Below are 27,492 nucleotides of genomic sequence, written 5' to 3'. Positions count from 1 at the left end.
AACGCGACCACGTATGTGGCGTACCACCATTCTGGCTTCTTTTATGGTGTATAGTACCGTTCACAACTATTCCAGCGACCTCACATCCCCACAACCGCGACTGTACCTTCCACACGAGACGCATTCATTAACCCTTTACGTTCGACAAAATTTGAATTGAAAATGACTAGTAATATAAAGTAGTGTAAATATAAAATAATATAAATGTAAAATATAAAGTAGTATATATGTACTAGTAGTATAAATGACTAATGATGCCTTTTATCATTTTTTTTTTTTTTTTATTATTTCTATAATAACGACTAACGATGTACTTTTATTATTTCGATTACTTCCAGAAAGGAATCGATGTAGAAACGTGATAGGCTTTAATTGTGATTTCCAAGAGCGTCGTGAAACGGTAGTTCGGTTGCTTTATTGTAAAGCAACCGCATTATGGCGAGTAACAGTATTTAAACCACACTTACGGTGGAGAACCACACAATATACCAGAGAAACAAGCGAACGTTTGCTTCTGTGGCCAAACAAACAGGATCGATAGACCAACACAGTCGTACGAGTGAAAAGGATGCGAAAATCTGGTAACCCATTTCTATGAAAATCTAGCGTATCAGCTTCGTAAGATCTTTTCCCATCGTTACGCGATTCCTTCCTTCAATGTATCGCGTTTTCATCGACTTTTCCCCGTTAATGAAACCTCGACGAGGGATTAGACGCGTTAAGCAAGGAAGATTCCGTGCCACGCGTTGATCCAACACCTTTCTCAAGATTTAATCAGCATTTGAACTATGCAACAGTGCAGAGAGAACGAGCAATGAAATTAGGTACGGTTATATGGATCTGGGGAATTAAGTCTGTAACCATTTTGGATCGTTTCGATGCAAAGAATGAATAAAGCAATTAGTGGACGGGATGATTAATGTTTCGAGCAACGCTATAAATTGTAGACGTTAATTACTCAATGGAAAATGTGTGCTAGTAGCGATTGTATAGTTTAGTAGGATAGAAAGTATGGAAAGCCAATGTTTCTGTAAAATATAATTCACATTTGAAATGTTACGTTTATATACAACACCCAGTCAATGTCGAAGTGCTTCGAAAACGTCTACAAGAGAATTTAGAAGCTTCATAATAGGAGATTTGCAGACAGTATGCTTACGGTAGCCATTATAGTTCGAGAAGAGGGTCGAACAGGGCATATATTTACAAAAGTATTGGCACAGACCGTATTTTCAAATAAAATGTTACGTAGCTGTGAATAAAGCACGTCTTCTTTATTTCTGGTATAAAATATAAGTTTGAGGTTTGAACTTTAAGTATCACGCGAAACAAAGCGGTTAAGTAGACTTGTAACAATGAAAAATAGTAAGAAATACACGGAGGACAGTTTTCGACGAAACAAAAGTATTGGCACTGGGTTAGGTCTGGGTTAGGTCTGGAATAAGTCTGAATTAAGTCTGGGTTAGGTCTGGGTTAGGTCTGGGTTAGGTCTGGAATAAGTCTGGGTTAGGTCTGGATTAGATCTGGGTTAGGTCTGGGTTAGGTCTGGGTTAGGTCTGGGTTAGGTCTGGAATAAGTCTGGGTTAGGTCTGGGTTAGGTCTGGAATAAGTCTGGGTTAGGTCTGGGTTAGGTCTGGGTTAGGTCTGAATTAAGTCTGGTTTAGGTCTGGAATAAGTCTGAATTAAGTCTGGGTTAGGTCTGGATTAGATCTGGGTTAGGTCTGGGTTAGGTCTGGGTTAGGTCTGGGTTAGGTCTGGAATAAGTCTGGGTTAGGTCTGGGTTAGGTCTGGAATAAGTCTGGGTTAGGTCTGGGTTAGGTCTGGAATAAGTCTGAATTAAGTCTGGGTTAGGTCTGGGTTAGGTCTGGAATAAGTCTGGGTTAGGTCTGGGTTAGGTCTGGAATAAGTCTGAATTAAGTCTGGGTTAGGTCCGGGTTAGGTCTGGGTTAGGTCTGGAATAAGTCTGAATTAAGTCTGGGTTAGGTCTGAATTAAGTCTGGTTTAGGTCTGGGTTAGGTCTGGAATAAGTCTGAATTAAGTCTGGGTTAGGTCTGGGTTAGGTCTGGAATAAGTCTGAATTAAGTCTGGGTTAGGTCTGGGTTAGGTTTGAATTTACTCTTAAAAAGACGAGTTTGCTAATTAGAAAATCTAATTTTTTTTCCAGACCTAACCCAGACCTAACCTAGACTTAATTCAGACCTAACCCAGACCTAACCCAGACCTAATCCAGACCTAACCCAGACCTAACCCAGACTTAATTCAGACTTATTCCAGACCTAACCCAGACCTAACCCAGACTTAATTCAGACCTAACCCAGACCTAACCCAGACCTAATCCAGACCTAACCCAGACCTAACCCAGACTTATTCCAGCCTAACCCAGACCTAACCCAGACTTAATTCAGACTTATTCCAGACCTAACCCAGACCTAACCCAGACTTAATTCAGACTTATTCCAGACCTAACCCAGACCTAACCCAGACTTATTCCAGACCTAACCCAGACCTAACCCAAATCTAACCCAGACCTAACCCAGACATAACACAGACCTAACCTAGACATAACCCAGACCTAACCCAGACCTAACCCAACCAAGTCAAGCATTTGATTATCCAAGTAACTTGAATTTGATCAAACTTGAGAAAAATCAATCTTTACAAATGTTTGAACGACTCGATTGTTTACACAAAATGTGACAATGTATTAATCTATTGGCACACTTGTGAATTTAATATTTCTATGAAATACTTGCGTAAATATTTATAATATTGGCACGACTGTTGTGTCCAGGGAAGTCCCGAGATTCAATTTGATATTCATTTGTTATTTCTGATGGAAGTTTGTCACACATCCCGGTAGCGTGCGCCTGTGAGTATGCGCAGAGGAGTGTGCGCGGGTGATAACGCGCGCATGAGCGTTGCGTCGCTTTCCCACCGAGTTCGTTGTGTGGTCGTCGTGCGTGTTGTGTGCACCAACATGTATCACTTCTGTATTGTTCATTATTATTAAACCGTTATATATATGTGGGTTCGGTACGTGTCGAAGAATGATTACAATGTAACGAGAGTGAATCATATTGCCGCGTGTAAAAGACAAGCTCTCGTTTTCGTGTGCCTTCGTTCCGCGAACGTTCGGCGACATTGTTTACTCAGCTGGCCCGACCGTTACGTTAACGGACAACGTGGACGAGCCGACGAGCTGGAGAAACGTTCGGCAACGGGCAGTTCTCGTCGAGACGTAGAGAAGCGCACGTCAAAGCATTCCTCTAAATTATCGTTTGTCTTTCTTTTCTGTTAAATATATTCGTTAAAATACCAACGAGTTTTTTTGTCAATCCTTGATCCGTATGATCCTGCATATATATGTATCTGTTGAGGCTTATATGCAGTGGATAGGTGGATATGAAAGAATGAAACCACACTGTATTATTTGTAACGGCTTTATGAAACGTATTCGGTATGCCGCGACTGATTCGCACGAGGACAATATTTGAACTGATACATGTAAACCGTAAAACACGGTAGCTCAGAGACAAAAGAAGCGCGTCTTCTCGAGTTCGCTCGTGTTCGCTCGTGTTTGCTCGCGTTCGCATGTTTTGCCATACATACACTTGTTTCAACAGTATCCAACAATCTAACAATTATTAAGTTTGCCTGTAATAAAGCGAATAACACAACGATGTATCGAAATGCACTAGAAACGACAATTTTAGAGAGAAAAATTCTATCAAAATTATGAAAAGAGGGAAATTCATACGATATTTCCCTCTATTTTTTATTATCACAGGCCTACTTGATCGCTTTGTTTCGCGAGATACTTAAAGTTCGAACCTCAAACTTATATTTTCTACCAAAAATAAGGAAGATATGCTTCGTTCACAGTTACGTAACATTTTATTTGAAAATGCGCTCTGTGTTGATACTTTTGTTCCATTTGTACGAGCTTCACTCATTGTTTTCGTGTCCCACGTGCTCGGGTACACCTTGTATACGCGGTTCGCTCGCACGCTCGGCTTTCGTACCAATTACAGATGGTTGCTCCGCCGGATAATAACCCTCGGGACTTGATGGAAGTCGAGGGGACCGTGACGGAACGATGGATACGACGTCCCACGGGTTTCCAGGCCGTGCACGACGCCATTCGTGAGAATATCGCCGTGCACGAGTTGCACGATTCGCGGATACACGTGGACCGCCGCTCGGGACCAAAATGGCGGATCCTCGTTGCCCGCTCTCGCCTCAAATATAAATGCTTGGCGCACGTTTATGGAGCTACGGTGCTCTTCATCGAGACTCGAATAATAAAGATATGATAAAACATTATACAGTACAAATTTAAGGGCATATTTACAAGTCTAAGATGTCTCTTCAACGTAATTTCGTTGCACTGTTTGGAGAATATAAAATAATTGTAAATATTTGATCACTTTTGCGATTTAATCGTAGCTTTGGGTCCCATTTTGGGAACGCTTGGGAATGTTTATTATAACTTATTGTATACCAAGTGTAATTAATAGTATAGATATGTAGATTTGTAAATAGTTTTTTCGAAAATAATACATATAGTCGACATTTGACGAATTGAAGTCTTGCAAAAGTAATGTAATATAGAAACAAAATTTATCGTAGAAAATAATTTCTGTTGCTTAATTTCAATTTATATTTCTGCCAATTAGCTGACAATGAGTGAAATTCTTTGTATACACTTACACAATGTTTGAATAATCCCAATAATTGAATAATCGAAGCCTCCAGTAAGAGGAATGATTGGCCATCGAGTTAGAAACTTGTAATTTTCTTCGTTCGCTTTTCTTTAGCGTATTTAGCCACTGTTTCGCCAGTTCATGGCGATAAGTACTCCGTTTAACGACGTGCTTCGTTAGGCTCGTGTAATTTTCGAACGTCGATTACATCTCCAGTTCAATCTTTTCCTCTTTTTGTCGTGATTTTTCCATTCACGAGCCATTTAATTCGGTAATTGGCTTCCGTAAATCCGTCTCGACGGTTACACTTCGACATTAAACACTTTCCAATGTTTTTTTTAATTGTATTCGAAACGATCGTTGCGTAAACGTTCGTTGGACGGGTTCTCGTGCCTCACAAAAGTGTTTTTGTCCACGCCCATTAGACAAAAGGCTGGGCTAGTTTGTTCGTGGAGAATCGAAGTTGTGCAATCCTTCACCACCACTTTCGCACTCGTTACGCTTCGAAAACAATCAAATCGACGCGCTGCACTCGTCGTTTAAACGAGAATCATCGATTGGGAATTATCGACGGGAATTAAATTTGAACGATATCGTTTTGCAGTAATTTGATTAAATACGATTAGATTGAAATGTAACAGTTACATTTTACCTTTTCCAAGCGAAAGAATTGCAGTTCGAGCATGCTTGTTTACAACGTGATTCATTGATTTTATATTTTTGTTGCTCGAGACGTCTGATTCGTCAGATTGTGAGAATCAAAGAATCGAAGAAAAGTAATTAAATTTATTTGCACTTAAATCGTACATATAAGAAGTGGTTAGGTCTGGATTAGGTCTGGGTTAAATCTGGGTTAGGTCTGGGTTAGGTCTGGAATAAGTCTGGGTTAGGTCTGGGTTAGGTCTGGATTAGATCTGGGTTAGGTCTGAATTAAGTCTGGGTTAGGTCTGGGTTAGGTCTGGAATAAGACTGGGTTAGGTCTGGGTTAGGTCTGGATTAGATCTGGGTTAGGTCTGAATTAAGTCTGGGTTAGGTCTGGGTTAGGTCTGGAATAAGACTGGGTTAGGTCTGGGTTAGGTCTGGATTAGATCTGGGTTAGGTCTGAATTAAGTCTGGGTTAGGTCTGGGTTAGGTCTGAATTAAGTCTGGGTTAGGTCTGGGTTAGGTCTGGAATAAGTCTGGGTTAGGTCTGGGTTAGGTCTGGAATAAGACTGGGTTAGGTCTGGGTTAGGTCTGGATTAGATCTGGATTAGGTCTGGGTTAGGTCTGGAATAAGTCTGGGTTAGGTCTGGGTTAGGTCTGAATTAAGTCTGGGTTAGGTCTGGGTTAGGTCTGGATTAGATCTGGGTTAGGTCTGAATTAAGTCTGGGTTAGGTCTGGGTTAGGTCTGGAATAAGACTGGGTTTGGTCTGGGTTAGGTCTGGATTAGATCTGGATTAGGTCTGGGTTAGGTCTGGGTTAGGTCTGAATTAAGTCTGGGTTAGGTCTGGATTAGGTCTGAATTAAGTCTAGGTTAGGTCTGGAAGAAAAATTAGATTTTCTAATTAGCAAACTCGTCTTTTTAAGAGTAAATTAAGACCTAACCCTGACTTAATTTAGACTTATTCCAGACCTAACCCAGACCTAACCCAGACTTAATTCAGACCTAACCCAGACCTAACCCAGATTTAACTCAGATCTAACCCAGACCTAACCCAGACCTAACCCAGACTTAATTCAGACCTAACCCAGACCTAACCCAGACCTAACCCAGACTTAATTCAGACCTAACCCAGATCTCACTCAGATCTAACCCAGACCTAACCCAGACTTAATTCAGACCTAACCCAGACCTAACCCAGACCTAACCCAGACCTAACCCAGACCTAACCCAGACTTAATTCAGACCTAACCCAGACCTAACCCAGATCTCACTCGGATCTAACCCAGACCTAACCCAGACTTAATTCAGACCTAACCCAGACCTAACTCAGACTTAACCCAGACCTAACCCAAACCTAACCCAAACCTAACCCAGACCTAACCTAATTAAGTCTGGGTTAGGTCTAAAAGCAACAGTGTTATTCTTTCCAAATAAATTTCCGTGCCCTTCGTTATCGAAATTTCAATTCCACAATCAGCAATTTCAATTCCAGAATCTGGAATATCGCTGACTTTAATTTCTGTTTACGATGTTCTTTTTTTATTTTGCAATAGTCATCGACCTATAGTGGACAGGTCATGGTTCGCGTGTTCGCGAGGAACGCGACTGTCGTATCTGCAGGATGTCATGCCGATGATGGACTGTGTTTAGCATAAATCCGTGTTATTACCACGGTTAATCGTCAGAACGATAACCGGTGTTCCCTTTTTTAATTCTTCCATTTCATATTTATTCTCGCATTCCCAGCATCAAAGACGTTGTACGACCATAAGGAAACAGGAAACGGGAAACGCTTCCTTGCTAGTCTCAGGAAAGGTAATTTAGCGAGTTCAATGCAAGTCAAACAAATTAAGTGTCATTTGTACTTGAAACGAGGAAAACAATTTTAAAATAGTATCAATCATGGAATTGTTCAAATGCTTGACAAATTGCTTTTGATCAAAGATAATTATTTCTATTATTCCAAGCTATTTAATCCTCAGGATGACCTCCAGTTTACGTGTTTACCTTTTCTAGTGAGCTATAAATCCCAATGCTTTCTTAAAATGCGAAATTCTTATCGAATTGATCGGACGATCGACAATTCCTTTTGCTGTTATCTTCGTTCCAAACTTCTATCATTTCAATTAACATAATCCTTGCCTGGTGGACCTAGAATGACTTCCAGTTCACTCTAACTATACAATCTATAGTAAAAGAATCATTTCTATTAATTCTACGCTTAAAATCTTCATCCCTTCGATGACTTCGTTTCAATTAAAAATGAAGCTTCGTTGAGAATTTCAGCCTTCAGTGTAAGCTACAATATATGTATGATTTCTGCGCGAATGATACGCGAGATCCTCGGAAAAATGATCGTTGGAAGGTGGGAGACGTCGTGAAAACGAGAAGTTAAGTCGGAAACGTGCACGGGATGCGTAATTCAGCGAGGGGGAACAGAAGGAATGAAGAGATATGTGAAACGAATCCGGAAGGGACGGAATTAATCCGTTGGAAGCGCTATCATCTTTCCACGCCAGTCTAATCTACTTAAGTCAGGGATGCTAGAGGCGAAGGTGGAGCTAGGTGAAGCTAGGTGGAATTGGACATCGTACAGGCTCTATTAAAGTCATCGTTGCAAATAATAAACTACAATTAACACTTTACCGACCGGTAGCGGTTGATTAATCGGCTATCGGTCGGTAAGCGTTGGTCGGTAAAAAAGTCGATTAATAGGCTATCGGTCGGTAATGTGTTAAGGTTATCCTTCGTGAGGCCTACTAGAATCGCAAGATTTTCAAACTCTTGACAAGTTTTTACAATTGGTGAACGTCTGAAGATTTATAGGGAATTCTATAATAGAACTGAGATCTTGAAGGAATCAGATTTGCAAAGGAATAGTTATTAATGATAATTAAAATAGTTTATTATTTTATCGAAATATTCTAAGATTTGCATAATGAATTAAGTTCTGCCTATTTTGCTGTTTTAAAGAAATGTACTAGGTTTGTTATGAAATAAAGATTTCACCAGATGGAATTAATATATAAAATTTGGGTTAAACTAGATGAGATTTGAAATATCTTAACAAATACGTGTACCAAATTTACAAAATATTCCAAGTTATAGTTAATGGTGTATTCCAAAGTGAGAAATAATATACATAATCAAATCGATCAAAGCTTGCTATGGTAGACACCAATCATATTTTATTATGTACTACTTTCAAGCTAATTATCATGATTCGAGACTATTTCGAGGGAATGAAATGAGAGAATCAAGAGAGGAAATCGCCATTGACGTTGCGTCGATTAAGGTCGATTCTTCATTTTCAACCATTTCGAATCCCCCCCACGGAACGATGAAGGAAATTGAGGAAACTTGTAAGAGAATGATGGCAGATAATCGCGTGGACGCCTAGTCATGAACGAAGATGGATCGGGAAATTAACGGAGGTAGAGAATTCTTCGTGCCAATTGCTCGATTGTGTTATCGTCGCGATTGGCAGGCGTTCCTGGAACGATTTATAGTATTTTTAGAGACGTTCTGGAATACACTAGCTTGTTAAAGGATTGCGTGGCGGCCACCGGAAGTCCTTTCGACTCGCCTCGGTCCTCTCCATGTTATTCTTGTCATTTTTATAGTGGTCAGGGATTCTAAATACCCACGTTGACGTTTTGTTCAATCAGTACGCAATTATAATAAGACTCGTCTGAATTAAGTCTGGGTTAGGTCTGGAATAAGTCTGAATTAAGTCTGGGTTAGGTCTGGGTTAGGTCTGGAATAAGTCTGGGTTAGGTCTGGGTTAGGTCTGGGTTAGGTCTGGGTTAGGTCTGGAATAAGTCTGGGTTAGGTCTGGGTTAGGTCTGGGTTAGGTCTGGAATAAGTCTGGGTTAGGTCTGGGTTAGGTCTGGGTTAGGTCTGGAATAAGTCTGGGTTAGGTCTGGGTTAGGTCTGGGTTAGGTCTGGGTTAGGTCTGGAATAAGTCTGAATTAAGTCTGGGTTAGGTCTGGGTTAGGTTTGAATTTCCTCTTAAAAAGACGAGTTTGCTAATTAGAAAATCTAATTTTTTTTCCAGACCTAACCCAGACCTAACCTAGACTTAATTCAGACCTAACCCAGACCTAACCCAGACTTAATTCAGACTTATTCCAGACCTAACCCAGACCTAACCTAGACTTAATTCAGACCTAACCCAGACCTAACCCAGACCTAATCCAGACCTAACCCAGACCTAACCCAGACATAACACAGACTTATTCCAGACCTAACCCAGACCTAACCCAGACTTAATTCAGACTTATTCCAGACCTAACCCAGACCTAACCCAGACTTATTCCAGACCTAACCCAGACCTAACCCAAATCTAACCCAGACCTAACCCAAATCTAACCCAGACATAACACAGACCTAACCTAGACATAACCCAGACCTAACCCAGACCTAACCCAACCAAGTCAAGCATTTGATTATCCAAGTAACTTGAATTTGATCAAACTTGAGAAAAATCAATCTTTACAAATGTTTGAACGACTCGATTGTTTACACAAAATGTGACAATGTATTAATCTATTGGCACACTTGTGAATTTAATATTTCTATGAAAGACTTGTGTAAATATTTATAATATTGGCACGACTGTTGTGTCCAGGGAAGTCCCGAGATTCGATTTGATATTCATTTGTTATTTCTGATGGAAGTTTGTCACACATCCCGGGGTAGCGTGCGCCTGTGAGTATGCCCAGAGGAGTGTGCGCGAGTGAGAAAGCGCGCATGCGTGTTGCGTCGCTTTCCCACCGTGTTCGTTGCGTGCTCGTCGTGCGTTGTTGTATCACTTCTGTATTGTTCATTATTATTAAACCGTTATATATATATATGTATCCAACAATCTAACATTGCGAAACAAGAGTTTATTTTAATCAACGTAATTGCAATTAACGTCCACCTGCGGAAAACGAGAGTAACCCGACAATTATCGCGACAAAAATTCGCCACAGCACCACTTTCACCGTTACTACAATACCGTTGCTAAGGTAACCTAATTAAGAAGCGAAAAAATATTTAATGGGCCTCCTCTGGGTCATTAGAGTTCCTTTCTTAAACGTACATAATTGACGATAAGTGTGAAAGTGTATGCAATAGACTTGTTGCGTTATAGTCTCGTGCAGTTACTCGTAGATGCTTATGTAACGTCAATTTTCGTTGAAAAGGGGACCTTGGATTCGTAAACTTAATTTCATGCTTCTCAGACACTCTGGATTAGGTCTTTTTCAATGCATTGACTGCTAGAAAATGGAACTCTGTATTTGGATAATTAAAATAAACTTATTTTTAAAGCCTCATTATAATTCAACAGTTCTATCTAGATTTATTTTTTTTGATATCTAATCTTGAGAATTAATTTCGCTAAAACCCCTTTTTAGGCAATTGGAAACAAATTTACTCACGATTTGTCATTGAACTGATTTTTACAAACTTAGATTTATTTTCTTTATTAATAATTCTCGTTTCACATATAAGAATAGACGAATAAGACTAATCTACATCGATCATATTTGTTCTATTTTAGTAGCAGTACTGCGATGTCACCGCAGGGTGGCGTAGCGTCTCGAGCGCTTTCTCGCGAGAGAATTGCATTATCGCGGATATATATGTCAGGACGATCGTCTGGTCCTAAATTTCATTTGCACAAGTTCTGGCGAAGCCGAGACGGGGCATGCTAGTTTTGAATAAATTTCTCCCTTTGCTTAATAATTGCCTCCCTGTTCTTGCTTGGCGAACGAGGTCGTTGAACGAAAAACAAAACAAAAATAAACACGTAGAACAATTTTCCATTGGATAATATCAGACGAGTGTGTAATTATAATTGCGTACGAATTGAACGAAACGTCAACGTGGGTATTTAGAATCCCTGACCATTATAAAAATGACGAGAATAGCATAGAGAGAGGACCGAGGCGAGTCGAAAGGACTTCCGGTGGCCGCCACCCGGAACACGAGAGTCGCTCGAGCGAGAACGCGAGCCGAAGAACAGCTACGTTTCGCGCTAAAACGATCCTAAACCAACTCAGACTTAATTCAGACTTATTCCAGACCTAACAGCAGACCTAACCCAGACTTAATTCAGAATTATTCCAGACCTAACCCAGACCTAACAAACCTGGGTTAGGTCTGGGTTAGGTCTGGATTAAGTTTGGGTTAGGTCTGTAATAAGTCTGGGTTAGGTCTGGGTTAGGTCTGGGTTACGTCTGGGTTAGGTCTGGGTTAGGGCTGGATTAAGTCTGGGTTAGGTCTAGGTTAGGTCTGGATTAAGTCTGGGTTAGGTCTGGGTTAGGTCTGGGTTAGGTCTGGGTTAGGTCTGGAATAAGTCTGGGTTAGGTCTGGGTTAGGTCTGGAATAAGTATGAATTAAGTCTGGGTTAGGTCTGGAATAAGTCTGAATTAAGTCTGGGTTAGGTCTGGAATAAGTCTGAATTAAGTCTGGGTTAGGTCTGGGTTAGGTCTGGAATAAGTCTGAGTTAGGTCTGGGTTAGGTCTGGATTAAGTCTGGGTTAGGTCTGGGTTAGGTCTGGATTAAGTCTGGGTTAGGTCTGGGTTAGGTCTGGGTTAAATCTATTTAAAACAAAATAAATCTATTTCCTGGGGGAATAAGGTTATCTATAAATCCAGACCTAACCCAGACTTAATTCATACTTATTCCAGACCTAACCCAGACTTAATTCATACTTATTCCAGACCTAACCCAGACCTAACCCAGACTTAATTCAGACTTATTCCAGACCTAACCCAGACTTAATTCAGACTTATTCCAGACCTAACCCAGACCTAACCCAGACTTATTCCAGACCTAACCCAGACCTAACCCAGACTTAATCCAGACCTAACCCAGACCTAACTCAGACTTATTCCAGACCTAACCCAGACCTAACCCAGACTTAATTCAGACTTATTCCAGACCTAACCCAGACTTAATTCAGACTTATTCCAGACCTAACCCAGACTTAATTCATACTTATTCCAGACCTAACCCAGACCTAACCCAGACTTATTCCAGACCTAACCCAGACCTAACCCAGACCTAACCCAGACTTAATTCAGACTTATTCCAGACCTAACCCAGACTTAATTCAGACTTATTCCAGACCTAACCCAGACCTAACCCAGACTTAATTCAGACTTATTCCAGACCTAACCCAGACCTAACCCAGTGCCAATACTTTTGTTTCGTCGAAAACTGTCCTCCGTGTATTTGTTACTATTTTTTGGATGAAAATGAGATGTTCGAGACGTCTTCTGCGTTTTCTATATGCCAAGTAGACCAACGCATATGAAACGTCGTCCGATTAATCGCGTTTGATAGCAGTTTAATCTCTGGAAAGGGGATTCTATAGCGATATTTCTGCATGGAAGATAAATGGGGATTCATATGGTCGTCTTCTCGTGGGCGTAGGTGACTTCTATTGATACAGAACCGTACGACATTTATTAAAACCGTTGACGTCGATAAGATACGCGTGGATCCAGAAACGTGACTACGGATGAAAAACGACCCCGAAAACAGCTAGTTTAAACGTTTCTCGTGCGTGGGTGCAATTACGTTGAATCATGCGCACGCCATACGCGTAAGTCAAATATCGAAAACACCCATAATTGTCAAACATTTCGTAACTGCCAATAAAAATCGCTAGATAATCTTATTTCAGATTTTAAAGAATATATTTCACTTACAATCGAATTTAATTATATCACAAACTAATGTTCACTTTTAAAGTGTATATTTCTAAATGGATTTATCACTTTCATGGATTAAAAAAATATTGAAAGAAACGAGAACTTTGGACATAAGACTTTGCATATATATTTTTCAAATTATATTCTTCAAGAAAATGTAAAAATTAATTAATAATTAAACATCGTTAGGGTGTATATTTCTAAATAAATTTAAATAAAACTTTATATCTCAATTCTACATTCTCGTTTCAAGATTTCCAAATATCATCGATTCTTATTATTTCTTTTCTATATTACTCTCTCAAATATTTTGAATAATCCTTTTTCTCGATCTTCATCATAAGATCAAACTAATCAATTCCACATTTAAATCACATTGATAAGTTGCAACGAATATATTTATGAAAATGTTGCATCGTTTAAATAACTATTACCATCGATTAGAATCGTATTAAAGTGATACGTTTAAAAGTATCGTGACGTGTTCGTGTCTGTTATTTATGAATGATTTCGAAGTAGGTGGCTGACAGGAACAATGAGTCGGGTGCTATGAATTTTAAACGAGTGTTTTAATTATTCGGTGTCTTTGAAACTTACGAAGTTGGGTAACTATTTTAAATGTAGATTTTCGACACGATACTTGGTTGGTTTTCGTTTACGTGATCAACAATTATTTGCAATAATACATACAAGACACAATGTTTGTTTTTTAAGTAGCTCTGTATAGATCGTTAATTCACAGTGTAAAATATACCGAGGAAAATTATTGCATAATTTCGTAAGTATAACAGTACACGTGACACACACTTGCAAGTCATATCTTTCAAATTTTTTCGAATTATTAATATACCAGATATCCCATTAATGGAGGGAAAAAGAAATGCAACGAACAATTAAATTTACAGTATTAAATTTAAAATGACAGATTCGATATAACGAATATAACTCGAAAACGTACGTAGATATCAAGTTTTAGTAATATATTTCAAGGAGAAATACTTTTTCTACATATTTTTAGAGAACATATTCGCAATATTAAATCTGTCGTATCCAATTTGATATTTTCAACTCTAAGTTCGTTATTAGCGACCCCAAAAATTCATACGACATAGAATTAAGGAAGAATCATATTTTATCCATTTTTATAGTTTTTGAAGGCCTACATATAGATAGTAAAAGATTGTAAAAAAAATGTGTGTCATTATTTGGGAATAACGATAACGATAACAGCCAATCGTTCTTAATATTCCATTTAAAAAACTGAAGATGATCCTCAAATCTCGATAAAAAATTGATTAATATCGTGTAAATTTTCGTTGATCACGATGTTGAAAATTTGATATAAAATGTCAAAACAATTTACTTACAAACAAAAATAAAAACTATTCTATTATAATGTTAAAACTTTTAATTCCTGTGTGATACAATTTGCATGCATTTGTATGTCTGAAATTATTTTTGATGAAAGATGCACATTTTTGGTAATAGTAACACCAATCAACACCAAGTGATTCATCGAAGATACTCCAAATTTGGAATTGGCATTTGAGACGAGGCTGTGTGCAAAATTTTTATTTTCCAACATCGTTCGAAACAAACAAATATTCTATTAACGAGTGCTGCACAAAATCGTGTGATTATGGATTATTTCGTTTTGCATTTCTAGCATACAATGTTATTTTAGGGTCATTTAACATCACGACTTTCTTACAGTGTACGTAAAATGATTTTTTTAATATTCACTTCGATTCTTATTGTTTGTTTTCTGAGAAAAATACGTAGTTTGTTTTGCCTATCACGACTGGTCCATCCGACCGGTTGAACGATTTACATTTTTTCGTAAAAAACCGGACAAAATTTGGTATCGAATCATGGTTAGCTTTCGATGTAAATAAAAAATATATAGCAAAGATGAAAGCAGAGAATCTTCAGTTTCCACGGTCTTAAAACAGTCTAAGAACGCGTATTAAAATAGCAAAACTTTAGACCCGTGCTGTTCCGAAACTATTAGTATTTTCTCAATAATTAAGCCACCGTTAGAAGTGGCAAGGCCTCCCCTTTAAAATGGTTTTTGGTTTCCGTCGATACGGCTTTCCGTTTCGGAGATATCGCAATTTAAGCGAAAGCAACCCCGTAACCGAGTCGCGTATTTCGAACACGCACGGGTCAATGACCTCGCGACGTAAACAGTGAAAAGTAAACAAACGCTTCGAATCCTCATATCTCCGGAACTAATTACACTATCCACTCGAACGAACGCTCATTTTAATGGGCATTTCATCCTCTATTCAATGAATACACCACCTACTATAATTTATGCCATCTTCTATGTTTATTTCAATGTTTACTTTGGTGGTACATACTCAGAGTAGTTTCAGCACTTCCTATTGATCGTACTATTCGTCGAACTCGAAACAAGACGAGAAAAATTGTTAATATTTCCGAAATTCACGACAATATTTCTGTTTTCGGAGCGGAAAGAACGCTAATGCGAATCGCTACCGGTGCGTGTTCAGCGTCTGCTGTCCCAGTTACTCGATTCTGCGTGCGTGCGAGCATGCCATAACAAATTGCATTTTTGCCCGTGTACCTTGACGAGCGTGCTTATGATTTTCGCGAGGAATCCGGGTCGCGAGGAAACGACGATATCCACGACAATTATACCGATAGAGAAGAATTAGTCTCGTGGAAAACATGGCCCATCTCTGGGAAGGCCAATGTGGACCAAACGTTACATTCATGGTTCAAAGAAACACTTGTGAGTGTGTAAAATATTTAAAAAATTAAGCCTGTTTTCAGTATTTTTTTAAATGGAATACCAGTTTCAGATACTATTTTAAAAGTTTATTGCAAAATAATTATAATTGATTCTCACAACTGAAAATAATTCTTCCAGAACGATTTGAAGTTTTTTAATTTTGTCGAAAAGTTTTACATCTTCCCGAATTTTTTTCTCGAAAGTGGGTAGGATTTCAAGGGTTTTTGTATTCACCAAAAATGATTGTAATTGACCCCTGTAACTAAATATAATTTTTCTAATACGATTTGAAATTTTTTTATTTCGCCAAAAAATTTGATATTTTCTTCAATTTTTTTCTCGAAAGTGCGTAGGATTTCGAGGGTACGTCTATTAACCAAAAATGTTTGTAATTGACCCCTGTAACTAAATATAATTTTTCTAATACGATTTGAAATTTTTTTATTTCGCCAAAAAATTTGATATTTTCTTCAATTTTTTTCTCGAAAGTGCGTAGGATTTCGAGGGTACGTCTATTAACCAAAAATGTTTGTAATTGACCCCTGTAACCAAGAATAATTTTTTTAGAACGATTTGAAATTTTTTTATTTCGCCAAAAAATTTCACCATTTTCTACACATTTTTTTCTCGAAAGTGCTTACGATTTCGAGGGTACGTCTATTAACCAAAAATGTTTGTAATTGACCCCTGTAACTAAATATAATTTTTCTAATACGATTTGAAATTTTTTATAATCGTCTAATAATTTCACACATTCTCGAATTTTTTTCTCGAAAGTGGGTAGGATTTCGAGGATGTGTATAATGACCAAAAATAATTGTAATTGATCCTCGCAACTGAAAATAATTTTTCCAGAATGATTTGAAATTTTTTTTTTTTAGTTAGGCACCTACCCCTTGTCGATTATTCCTGAAAATTCGTTTTTGATTTTTAGTAATTTTGTTTGACGCCCTAGAGAAAAGTTGTTTAATACTTTTTTGTAGGTATTCATGGGCTCTGCTTCCTCTAAAAATTTCAATGAGATACCTTTACTATTGTAGGAGTTATGGCTGTCTGAATATTGGACCATTTTTATGAGGGTTTTTCTAATTTTACGAGGTCAAAGAACAACTTTTTCAATATTGTTAGAATTTGTACATATTCTTCACTAAGATACACGTTGTTTGCCGTTTGAAACATTAAAATCGTCCAATCCGTTCAGAAGTTATGATTTTTTAAAGATTCGCTGAAGTGACATTCCTGGCCATAGAATATATTTTCAGTAAGGAATTTTTTTCTCGTAAGTGCGTAGGAATTCGGGGGTATGTCTATTCACCAAAAATTATTGTAATTGACCCCCCACAACCGAAAATAATTTTTCTAGATCGATTTGGAAAATTTTAATTTTGTCGAAAAATGTCATACCTTCTCGATTTTTTTTTCTCGATTATGCGTAGGAATTCGGGGGTATGTCTATTCACCAAAAATTATTGTAATTGACCCCTGTAACTAAAAATGTTTTTTTCAGAATGATTTGAAATTTTTTAGTTTTGTCGAAAAATTTCACACTTTCTCGAATTTTTTTTTCGAAAGTTGGTAAGAATTCGAGGGTATGTCTAATGACCAAAAATGACTATAAGCGACTACTGTAATCGAAAATAATTTTTCTAGAGTGATTTTAACTTTTCAATTTCACCGAAAAATTTAGACTGTCGATTTTTCTTAAAAATTGGTTTTTGATTTTTAGTAATTTTGTTTGACGCCCTACGGAAATTTTGACTAATACTTTTTTATAGGTACCTATGGGCTTAACTTCAGAAAAAAGTTTTATCAAAATATATTCACTATTGTAGGGGTTATGGCTGTTCGAAAATTGGACCATTTTTATGAGGGTTTTTTTAATTTTACGAGGTCAAAGAACAACTTTTTCAATATTGTTAGAATTTGTACATATTCTTCACTAAGATACACGTTGTTTGCCGTTTGAAACATTAAAATCGTCCAATCCGTTCAGAAGTTATGATTTTTTAAAGATTCGCTGAAGTGACATTCCTGGCCATAGAATATATTTTCAGTGAGGAATTTTTTTCTCGAAAATGGTTAGGATTTCGAGGATATGTATATTGACTAAAAATGATTGTAATTGAACCCCGTGGCCGAAAATAATTTTTTCCAGAACGATTTGAAATTTTTGAATTTAATTGTTAATAACTTTTTAACGAAGCTTCCATCAACAAATTGGTATTCTTGATTTTCGTATTATTTTGGCCTCTACTATCGCTCATTAAAATTTTTGCTAGAGGTGGCCGAACACCCTGTAGAATTTTGTGCTCGCAGCTTTCTCTACTCGTCTCTGTCGTCGTCGTCGATTCGCTGTAATCGCTTACCTGATTCAGCGTGTCCACGATCGAATAAATATTAAACGCCATTTTTTATTTCGATCAAACGTTAATGGCGGTTCTGTCCGTGGAAAAGAAATTCCATTTCCTGGCCTTCGAGCGTCGTCTTCGGATTTACATTCGTCTTTACGGTTCGACGCGTGACGAACACGAAAGTGTCCGAGGAAAATACGGTTGGAATTCTCGTAACCGTTTCTCCAACGATTCAAACAGCGATAACATATGTTGTCTTACGGGATCGTGTTTCACGATGTCACGCTGTTATTCGCAGCGTACGTATGAAGATTGAAAGCTCGATAAAGGTATAATTTACCAATTCTTTCATTTTTTTTTTTTGGTAAAAATGTCACCAAAAATCTCTGATCCCACTTTTCTTGTTTTCACCAAGAAGTTACAAAAAATTAATTCCCAAGATTAGATGGGAAATAAAATAAAGTTCTTATTCTTGCTATGCTAGTTTCCAATTGTCCAATTGTAATAACAAAATTTAATTTTCTTTTTTATTTTAGGGGTTAGGTATGGCAGTCGTGTTAAACATACATATATACATACATCGAGGGCTTTGCAAGTCAGTTTCTTAATTAATTAAGAGTGGTAAAGTAATTAACGTGGAAGTTATTTGCTGGAACGATAGACAAGGTTGGTTTTGAGGTTAGCGACAATTATTTTCGCGATTAGAAACATGGCGAGCAAAGTAGCGAGAGCTGGACGATTAGATTAGAAAATGGCGGCCACGCGATCCTTTGAGAGACTTTGATCGTCGTGGTGACCGTAGGAATTGAAGGAAAAATAATTGGAGATGCTGGTTCGTCTAGTAATTCGCGTGGGCGAGTGCAACGGTACATAGTGGCTGTTGCACAGTTATCCGGGCAACCGGTGGAAATATAATCGACGATCAACCGGGAACGAGCTGATAGATCGCGATATATGTTGAAATTAGCATTTAACGTTGCTCGTTAATCGATGAATCCCCGTGTGGGATAGCTAATGATCTCTGTTGAATGCTCCAGGAAATACGTATGTGCATATGTATGTATACAGGGTGTTCGGCCACCTCTAGCAAAAATTTTAATGAGCGATAGTAGAGGCCAAAATAAGACGAAAATCAAGAATACGAATTTGTTGATGGAAGCTTCGTTAAAAAGTTATTAACAATTAAATTCAATAATTTCAAATCGTTCTGGAAAAATTATTTTCGGTTGCGGGGGTCAACTACAATCATTTTTAGTCAATATACATATCCTCGAAATCCTAACCATTTTCGAGAAAAAAATTCCTTACTGAAAATATATTCTATGGCCAGGAATGTCACTTCAGCGAATCTTTAAAAAATCATAACTTCTGAACGGATTGGACGATTTTAATGTTTCAAACGGCAAACAACGTGTATCTTAGTGAAGAATATGTACAAATTCTAACAATATTGAAAAAGTTGTTCTTTGACCTCGTAAAATTAGAAAAACCCTCATAAAAATGGTCCAATTTTCGAACAGCCATAACTCCTACAATAGTGAATATATTTTGATAAAACTTTTTTCTGAAGTTAAGCCCATATGTACCTATAAAAAAGTATTAGTCAAAATTTCCGTAGGGCGTCAAACAATATTACTAAAAATCAAAAACCAATTTTTAAGAAAAATCGACAGTCTAAATTTTTCGGTGAAATTGAAAAGTTAAAATCACTCTAGAAAAATTATTTTCGATTACAGTAGTCGCTTATAGTCATTTTTGGTCATTAGACATACCCTCGAATTCTTACCAACTTTCGAAAAAAAAATTCGAGAAAGTGTGAAATTTTTCGACAAAACTAAAAAATTTCAAATCATTCTGAAAAAAATATTTTTAGTTACATGGGTCAATTACAATAATTTTTGGTGAATAGACATACCCCCGAAATCCTACGCATAATCGAGAAAAAAAATTCGAGAAGGTATGACATTTTTCGACAAAATTAAAATTTTCCAAATCGATCTAGAAAAATTATTTTCGGTTGCGGGGGTCAATTACAATAATTTTTAGTGAATAGACATACCCCCGAATTCCTACGCGCTTACGAGAAAAAAATTCCTTACTGAAAATATATTCTATGGCCAGGAATGTCACTTCAGCGAATCTTTAAAAAATCATAACTTCTGAACGGATTGGACGATTTTAATGTTTCAAACGGCAAACAACGTGTATCTTAGTGAAGAATATGTACAAATTCTAACAATATTGAAAAAGTTGTTCTTTGACCTCGTAAAATTAGAAAAACCCTCATAAAAATGGTCCAATATTCAGACAGCCATAACTCCTACAATAGTGAATATATTTTGATAAAACTTTTTTCTGAAGTTAAGCCCATAGGTACCTATAAAAAAGTATTAGTCAAAATTTCCGTAGGGCGTCAAACAATATTACTAAAAATCAAAAACCAATTTTTAAGAAAAATCGACAGTCTAAATTTTTCGGTGAAATTGAAAAGTTAAAATCACTCTAGAAAAATTATTTTCGATTACAGTAGTCGCTTATAGTCATTTTTGGTCATTAGACATACCCTCGAATTCTTACCAACTTTCGAAAAAAAAATTCGAGAAAGTGTGAAATTTTTCGACAAAACTAAAAAATTTCAAATCATTCTGAAAAAAATATTTTTAGTTACATGGGTCAATTACAATAATTTTTGGTGAATAGACATACCCCCGAAATCCTACGCATAATCGAGAAAAAAAATTCGAGAAGGTATGACATTTTTCGACAAAATTAAAATTTTCCAAATCGATCTAGAAAAATTATTTTCGGTTGCGGGGGTCAATTACAATAATTTTTGGTGAATAGACATACCCCCGAATTCCTACGCACTTACGAGAAAAAAATTCCTTACTGAAAATATATTCTATGGCCAGGAATGTCACTTCAGCGAATCTTTAAAAAATCATAACTTCTGAACGGATTGGACGATTTTAATGTTTCAAACGGCAAACAACGTGTATCTTAGTGAAGAATATGTACAAATTCTAACAATATTGAAAAAGTTGTTCTTTGACCTCGTAAAATTAGAAAAACCCTCATAAAAATGGTCCAATTTTCGAACAGCCATAACCCCTACAATAGTGAATATATTTTGATAAAACTTTTTTCTGAAGTTAAGCCCATAGGTACCTATAAAAAAGTATTAGTCAAAATTTCCGTAGGGCGTCAAACAATATTACTAAAAATCAAAAACCAATTTTTAAGAAAAATCGACAGTCTAAATTTTTCGGTGAAATTGAAAAGTTAAAATCACTCTAGAAAAATTATTTTCGATTACAGTAGTCGCTTATAGTCATTTTTGGTCATTAGACATACCCTCGAATTCTTACCAACTTTCGAAAAAAAAATTCGAGAAAGTGTGAAATTTTTCGACAAAACTAAAAAATTTCAAATCATTCTGAAAAAAATATTTTTAGTTACATGGGTCAATTACAATAATTTTTGGTGAATAGACATACCCCCGAATTCCTACGCATAATCGAGAAAAAAATTCGAGAAGGTATGACATTTTTCGACAAAATTAAAATTTTCCAAATCGATCTAGAAAAATTATTTTCGGTTGCGGGGGTCAATTACAATAATTTTTGGTGAATAGACATACCCCCGAATTCCAACCCATTATCCAGAAAAAAATTCGAGAATATGTGAAATTTTTCGACAAAATTGAAAAATTTCAAATAATTCTAGAAAAATTATTTTCGGTTGCGGGGGTCAACTACAATCATTTTTGGCGAGTACACGTACCTCCGAAATCCTATCTACTTTCGAGAAAAAAAATCGAGTAGGTGGTGAAATTTTTCGGCGAAAAAGAATTTTTCAAATCGTTCTAAAAAAATTATTTTCGGTCGCGGGGATCAATTGCAATCATTTTTTATCATTACACATACCTCCGAAATCGTACGCACTTTCGAGAAAAAAATTCCTTACCGAAAATCCAATTAGGTGCCTAAATTTTTACAACGGAGAAAAAAAATTGCAAATCGTTGTGGAAAAATTATTTTCGGTCGCGGGGGTCAATTACAATCAGTTTTTGTCATTAGACACGCCCACGAAATCCTGCCCACTTTCGAGAAAAAAAATAGAGAAGGTGTGAAATTATTCGAGAAAATTAAAAAATTGCAAATCGTTGTGGAAAAATTATTTTCGGTTGTAGGGTTCGATTACAGACATTTTTGGCGAATAGACCTACCCCCGAAATCTTGCGCATTTTCGAGAAAAAAAATTCAGCAAGGGCGGCACTTTAAACGTTAATAACTTTTTAACGAAGCATCCATCAACAAATTGGTATTCTTGATTTTTGTCTTATTTTGGCCTCTAGAATCCGCCATTAAAATTTTTCCCAGGGGTGGCCGAACACCCTGTATATGTATCCAACAATCTAACAATTACTAAGTTTGCCTGTAACAAAGCGAATAACACAACGATGTATCGAAAAGCACGAGAAACGACAATTTCAGAGAGAAAAATTCTATCAAAATTATCATTAATCATCAATATCTCATTGTTAACGCTGAGAGATTTCCATTCCAATTTGAGGGCTCTTTGAATCTTCGAATCTTCGAGATCTATATCGTTAGAATCGATGAAATATCGAGATATTCAATTGCAAAATTGTGTGAGTCCCTCCTGTCGTTGAAATCGTTTTTAAAATCGTGAAATAAAGTCGAAGTAACGATAAGTAGATATTTACCAAGCTCCCTTTGAAGTGCAACCCTTTGAAGCTTTTCTTATGTTCCTGTTATCGTATCGAATTCCATTTTCTGCTTTCCTCTTCCTACGCCCTCGCAGGAAAAGGGGAGAAAAGGGTGAAAAGAGACTTTATGGGTCGTTTGAACGGCGAAACGAGCTTCGTTAAATTGTGGTTTCCGGTTGTCCAGGTTCTCGAGATCTCTTGAGCCGGAAATCGAAGGTTATTCCCGTTTCCTTCCCTTGGGGAACCCTTTTTTCACGCCACGAGTCGCCTCTTGTTGGATTTATCGTTCCAAAAAGTTGTGTTCGATAAAACTTCGATGAAATTATCAGAAAATCGGAGGGAAGTATATTTGTTTATAGTTTTTTACACGTTGGGGTGAGAAATGGTCGACGTGTGAAAATAATTTGACGTTTGGAGGATCTCTTAGTGTTATTTTTGTCTTCAATTCAGAAGAAATAATATGAAACGAAGATATGGCGATAAAATGATGGAGAAATTAGATATATGTAGACTGCGGATCTTTATGCAAATTCACATTTTTATTGATAGAATTAATGAAATCGGAGCTTTATAGAACTCTGTCTGAAGTTCTGAATATTAAGTATCTCTTATATTTTTGCATATTAAATGAATTTTATATAAAATCAGAATATAGTGCATAAACATCCGCAGTCTAGATATATGTAGTGATTGAAACCAGTTTAATTGAATCACAAGGATTGTACAACTCGATATCGTTACAGTATTCGTTAGAATTCTCTATTCCAGTGGGTTTATATTTACTTAATAATGTACGATTATGTACAAAATTTCCAATATATAGTATTTAATATGCTGTTAATAATTTTGTAGAAAAATAATGAACCAGCAATGATTCTGCGTTTCTTAAGATATGGCTGGTCAATTTTCTATATCTTAATCTATATCTTTGCGGAGTATCGACGCTATTAAATTACAAAATGGGTGATTTTTGTATGTTTCAGCTGGTTCAGCAGCCGAAAAGGGATACTTTGGCCCGTGGAGACAGTGCAAGCTTCTGTTATACGGTCGCGAGAGATGCGGCCAAGGCGTTTCCAGGTTTCAACCAGTGTGTGAGTTGATTTCAAATATTTGATCGATTACTATACTGTTGAAGTAAAAAAAACTCCCCCAATAAAACGATCGAACTAAAAACCGAAAACCCTGAGTCTCCGAAATCGCAGCGTCTGGGTTTGTCTAATATATCTATACTATTATATAAAGAGAGAGCCGATTTTTATGTTCGCGCAAAACTCAAGACCTATCGAACCTATCTTCCTCAAATTTTGACACGTTATTTCTGCATACTCTAGGACGGACATAGGCTATGTAGCATGTCTCAGAAGCGCGTTATTAACATGTAATTTATGTGCAAAGATTTCATGCGCACGACTGTTTGGCGGACCACGCGACCCCTGTATACGACAGTCTACATGCGCGCGCATACGCGTTAACGGTCCGCGCGATACCTTGCCCCGTAGCAGTACTGCGATGTCACCGCCAGGTGGCGAAGCTTCTCGAGCGCTTTCACGCGAGAGAATTGCATCATCGCGGATATATATGTCAGAACGATCGTATGGTCATAAATTGATTTTGCAATGAGCTGCATGGAAAACGTGTTCGAGGGTCGCGTGTGGCCACGTATTTACGATTTCAAGGAAGAATCGGTCTTCAGAACGAAGAACTGAGAATCCAGTTTACTCAGTTTACTAAGTCCAATTACTTCTGGTGAATAGACATTCCCCCGAAATCCTACTCACTTTGCAGAAAAAAATTCGAGAAGGTATGAAATTTTTCGAGAAAATTAAAAAATTTCAAATCATTCCAAAAAAATTATTTCCAATTACGAGGGTTGATTACAATTACTTTTGGTGAATAGACATGCCCCCGAAATCCTACTCACTTTGCAGAAAAAAATTCGAGAAGGTATGAAATTTTTCGACAAAATTAAAAAACTTCAAATCATTCTAAAAAAATTATTTTTAGTTACAAGGGTCAATTACAAGAATTTTTGGTGCATAGATATACCCCCGAAATCCTACGCACTTTTGAGAAAAAAATTCTTTACCGAAAATCTAATGCGAGGCTTTCCTGAAATTTCATGCGAATCTTCAAAATGTCATAACTCCTGAACGGATTGGACGATTTTAATTTTTCAAAATGCAAACGACGCGTATTTTGGCGGAGAGAATGTAGAAATTCCATAAATATTCGAAAAGTTATTCCTTGACACCGTAAAATGAGAAAACCCCCATAAAAATGGTCCAATTTTCAAACGGCCATAACTCCTACAATAGTAAAGGTATCTCATTGAAATTTTTAGAGGAAGTAGAGCCCACGAATACCTACAAAAAAGTATTAAACAACTTTTCTCTAGGGCGTCAAACAAAATTACTAAAAATCAAAAACGAATTTTCAGGAATAATCGACAAAGGGGTAGGTGCCTAACTAAAAAAAAAATTTCAAATCTTTCTGGAAAAATTATTTTCAGTTGCGAGGATCAATTACAATTATTTTTGGTCATTAGACACATCCTCGAAATCCTACCCACTTTCGAGAACAAAATTCGAGAATGTGTGAAATTATTAGACGATATTAAAAAATTTCACATCGTATTAAAAAAATTATATTTAGTTAGAGGGGTCAATTACAAGCATTTTTGGTGAATTGACATATCCCTGAAATCCTACCCACTTTCGAGAAAAAAATTCGAGAATGTGTGAAATTATTAGACGATATTAAAAAATTTCACATCGTATTAAAAAAATTATATTTAGTTAGAGGGGTCAATTACAAGCATTTTTGGTGAATAGACATATCCCTGAAATCCTACTCACTTTGCAGAAAAAAATTCGAGAAGGTATGAAATTTTTCGACAAAATTAAAAAACTTCAAATCATTCTAAAAAAATTATTTTTAGTTACAAGGGTCAATTACAAGAATTTTTGGTGGATAGATATACCCCCGAAATCGTACGCACTTTTGGGAAAAAAATTCTTTACCGAAAATCTAATGCGAGGCTTTCCTGAAATTTCATGCGAATCTTCAAAATGTCATAACTCCTGAACGGATTGGACGATTTTAATTTTTCAAAATGCAAACGACGCGTATTTTGGCGGAGAGAATGTAGAAATTCCATAAATATTCGAAAAGTTATTCCTTGACACCGTAAAATGAGAAAACCCCCATATAAATGGTCCAATTCTCAAACGGCCATAACTCCTACAACAGTGAATACATTTCAATGAAACTTTTCTCTGCTATAGAGCTCACGGATGCCTACAAAAAAGTATTAGACAACTTTTCTCTAGAGCGTCAAAGAAAATTACTAAAAATGAAAAACATATAGGGTAGGTGTCGAAATTTTTCAGCGAAACAAAAATTTTCGAATCGTTTTGAAAAAATTATTTTTAGCTGTGGGGGGAGATTGCAATCATTTTTTGTGAATAGATACTCCGCCGAAATCCTACGCACTTTCGAGAAAAAAATTCTTTACCGAAAATATATTCTGTGTCCGGAAATATTTCCCTAACTTTTTAACGAAGCCTCAATCAAGAAATTGATATTCTTCATTTTCGTCTTGTTTTGGCCCCTAGAATCTCCCGTTAAAATTTTTTTATCCTCCCTGTATAAGAAATGGGAAATTTTAATTTTCAAGAAACTACGTAATACGCTCAATATGCAACTATATCTATACTATTATATAAAGAGAGAGCCGATTTTTATGTTCGCGCAAAACTCAAGACCTATTGAACCGATCTTCCTCAAATTTTGACACGTTATTCCTGCATACTCTAGGACGGACATAGGCTATGTAGCATGTCTCAGAAGCGCGTTATTAACATGTAATTTATGTGCAAAGATTTCATGCGCACGACTGTTTGGCGGACCACGCGACCCCTGTATACGGCAGTCTACATGCGCGCGCATACGCGTTAACGGCCCGCGCGATACCTCGCCCGTGGCAGTACTGCGATGTCACCGCCAGGTGGCGTAGCTTCTCGAGCGCTTTCTCGCGAGAGAATTGCATTGTCGCGGATATATATGTCAGGACGATCGTCTGGTCATAAATTGGTTTTGTAAAACTGTGTATTTTACGAAACGAAGAGTATTTTTCCATCAAATTATGATAACACCCTCGACAGATGCAAATCACCCTGTTTATATATTACGCGAAGCTTTCGGTATTTATTTTTATCCCCAGTTTGTTGGCCGTAGTAAACAGTGAAATGAAGCGTGAAATAAACATTTTTCTTTTCTTGTTTTCTCTGCAGTGGCTGTGTGGGTGGCAGGATTAGCCGCAGCGACCGCCTCCGCGCTTTTGGCGATCCTGGTCGGTCTTGCTGTGTTACAACTAGCGATGGCTTCCTCGGCGAAACGAGTCATCATCTCGTACAGCACGGCTCTGATAGGAAAAGTGGCCCTTGCTACCTTGGCCAGTGAGTATTCCCATGAAAACTAACGTAATTCATTCGCTAATCGACGATAATTTGTTAACACATTGCGCACGACGCTCAAACTGCGTTCAAAACCTGCACTTTTTCGAACAAATTTTGTTATAATCTATCAGTAACAGAT

General features: G+C 37.1%; 1 protein-coding gene across 1 annotated transcript in view; it reads left to right on the top strand.

The window, feature by feature from the left end:
- Window positions 1-27,492, top strand: part of LOC122402834 — a 76,336-nt gene that overhangs the window by 25,542 nt on the left and 23,302 nt on the right. Inside the window, exons 2-3 of the mRNA XM_043405957.1 lie at window positions 23,880-23,987; window positions 27,189-27,353. Coding sequence (XP_043261892.1) covers window positions 23,880-23,987; window positions 27,189-27,353 — 273 coding nt within the window. The remainder of the gene's footprint in view (window positions 1-23,879; window positions 23,988-27,188; window positions 27,354-27,492) is intronic.

This window comes from Colletes gigas, unplaced genomic scaffold (assembly GCF_013123115.1).
Source record: "Colletes gigas isolate AHSC1104 unplaced genomic scaffold, ASM1312311v1 Colletes_gigas_Sc00040, whole genome shotgun sequence".
NCBI lineage: Eukaryota > Metazoa > Arthropoda > Insecta > Hymenoptera > Colletidae > Colletes > Colletes gigas.
The sequence above is the reverse complement of the archived record's forward strand: the minus strand, read 5'-3'. Positions and strand labels throughout refer to the sequence as shown.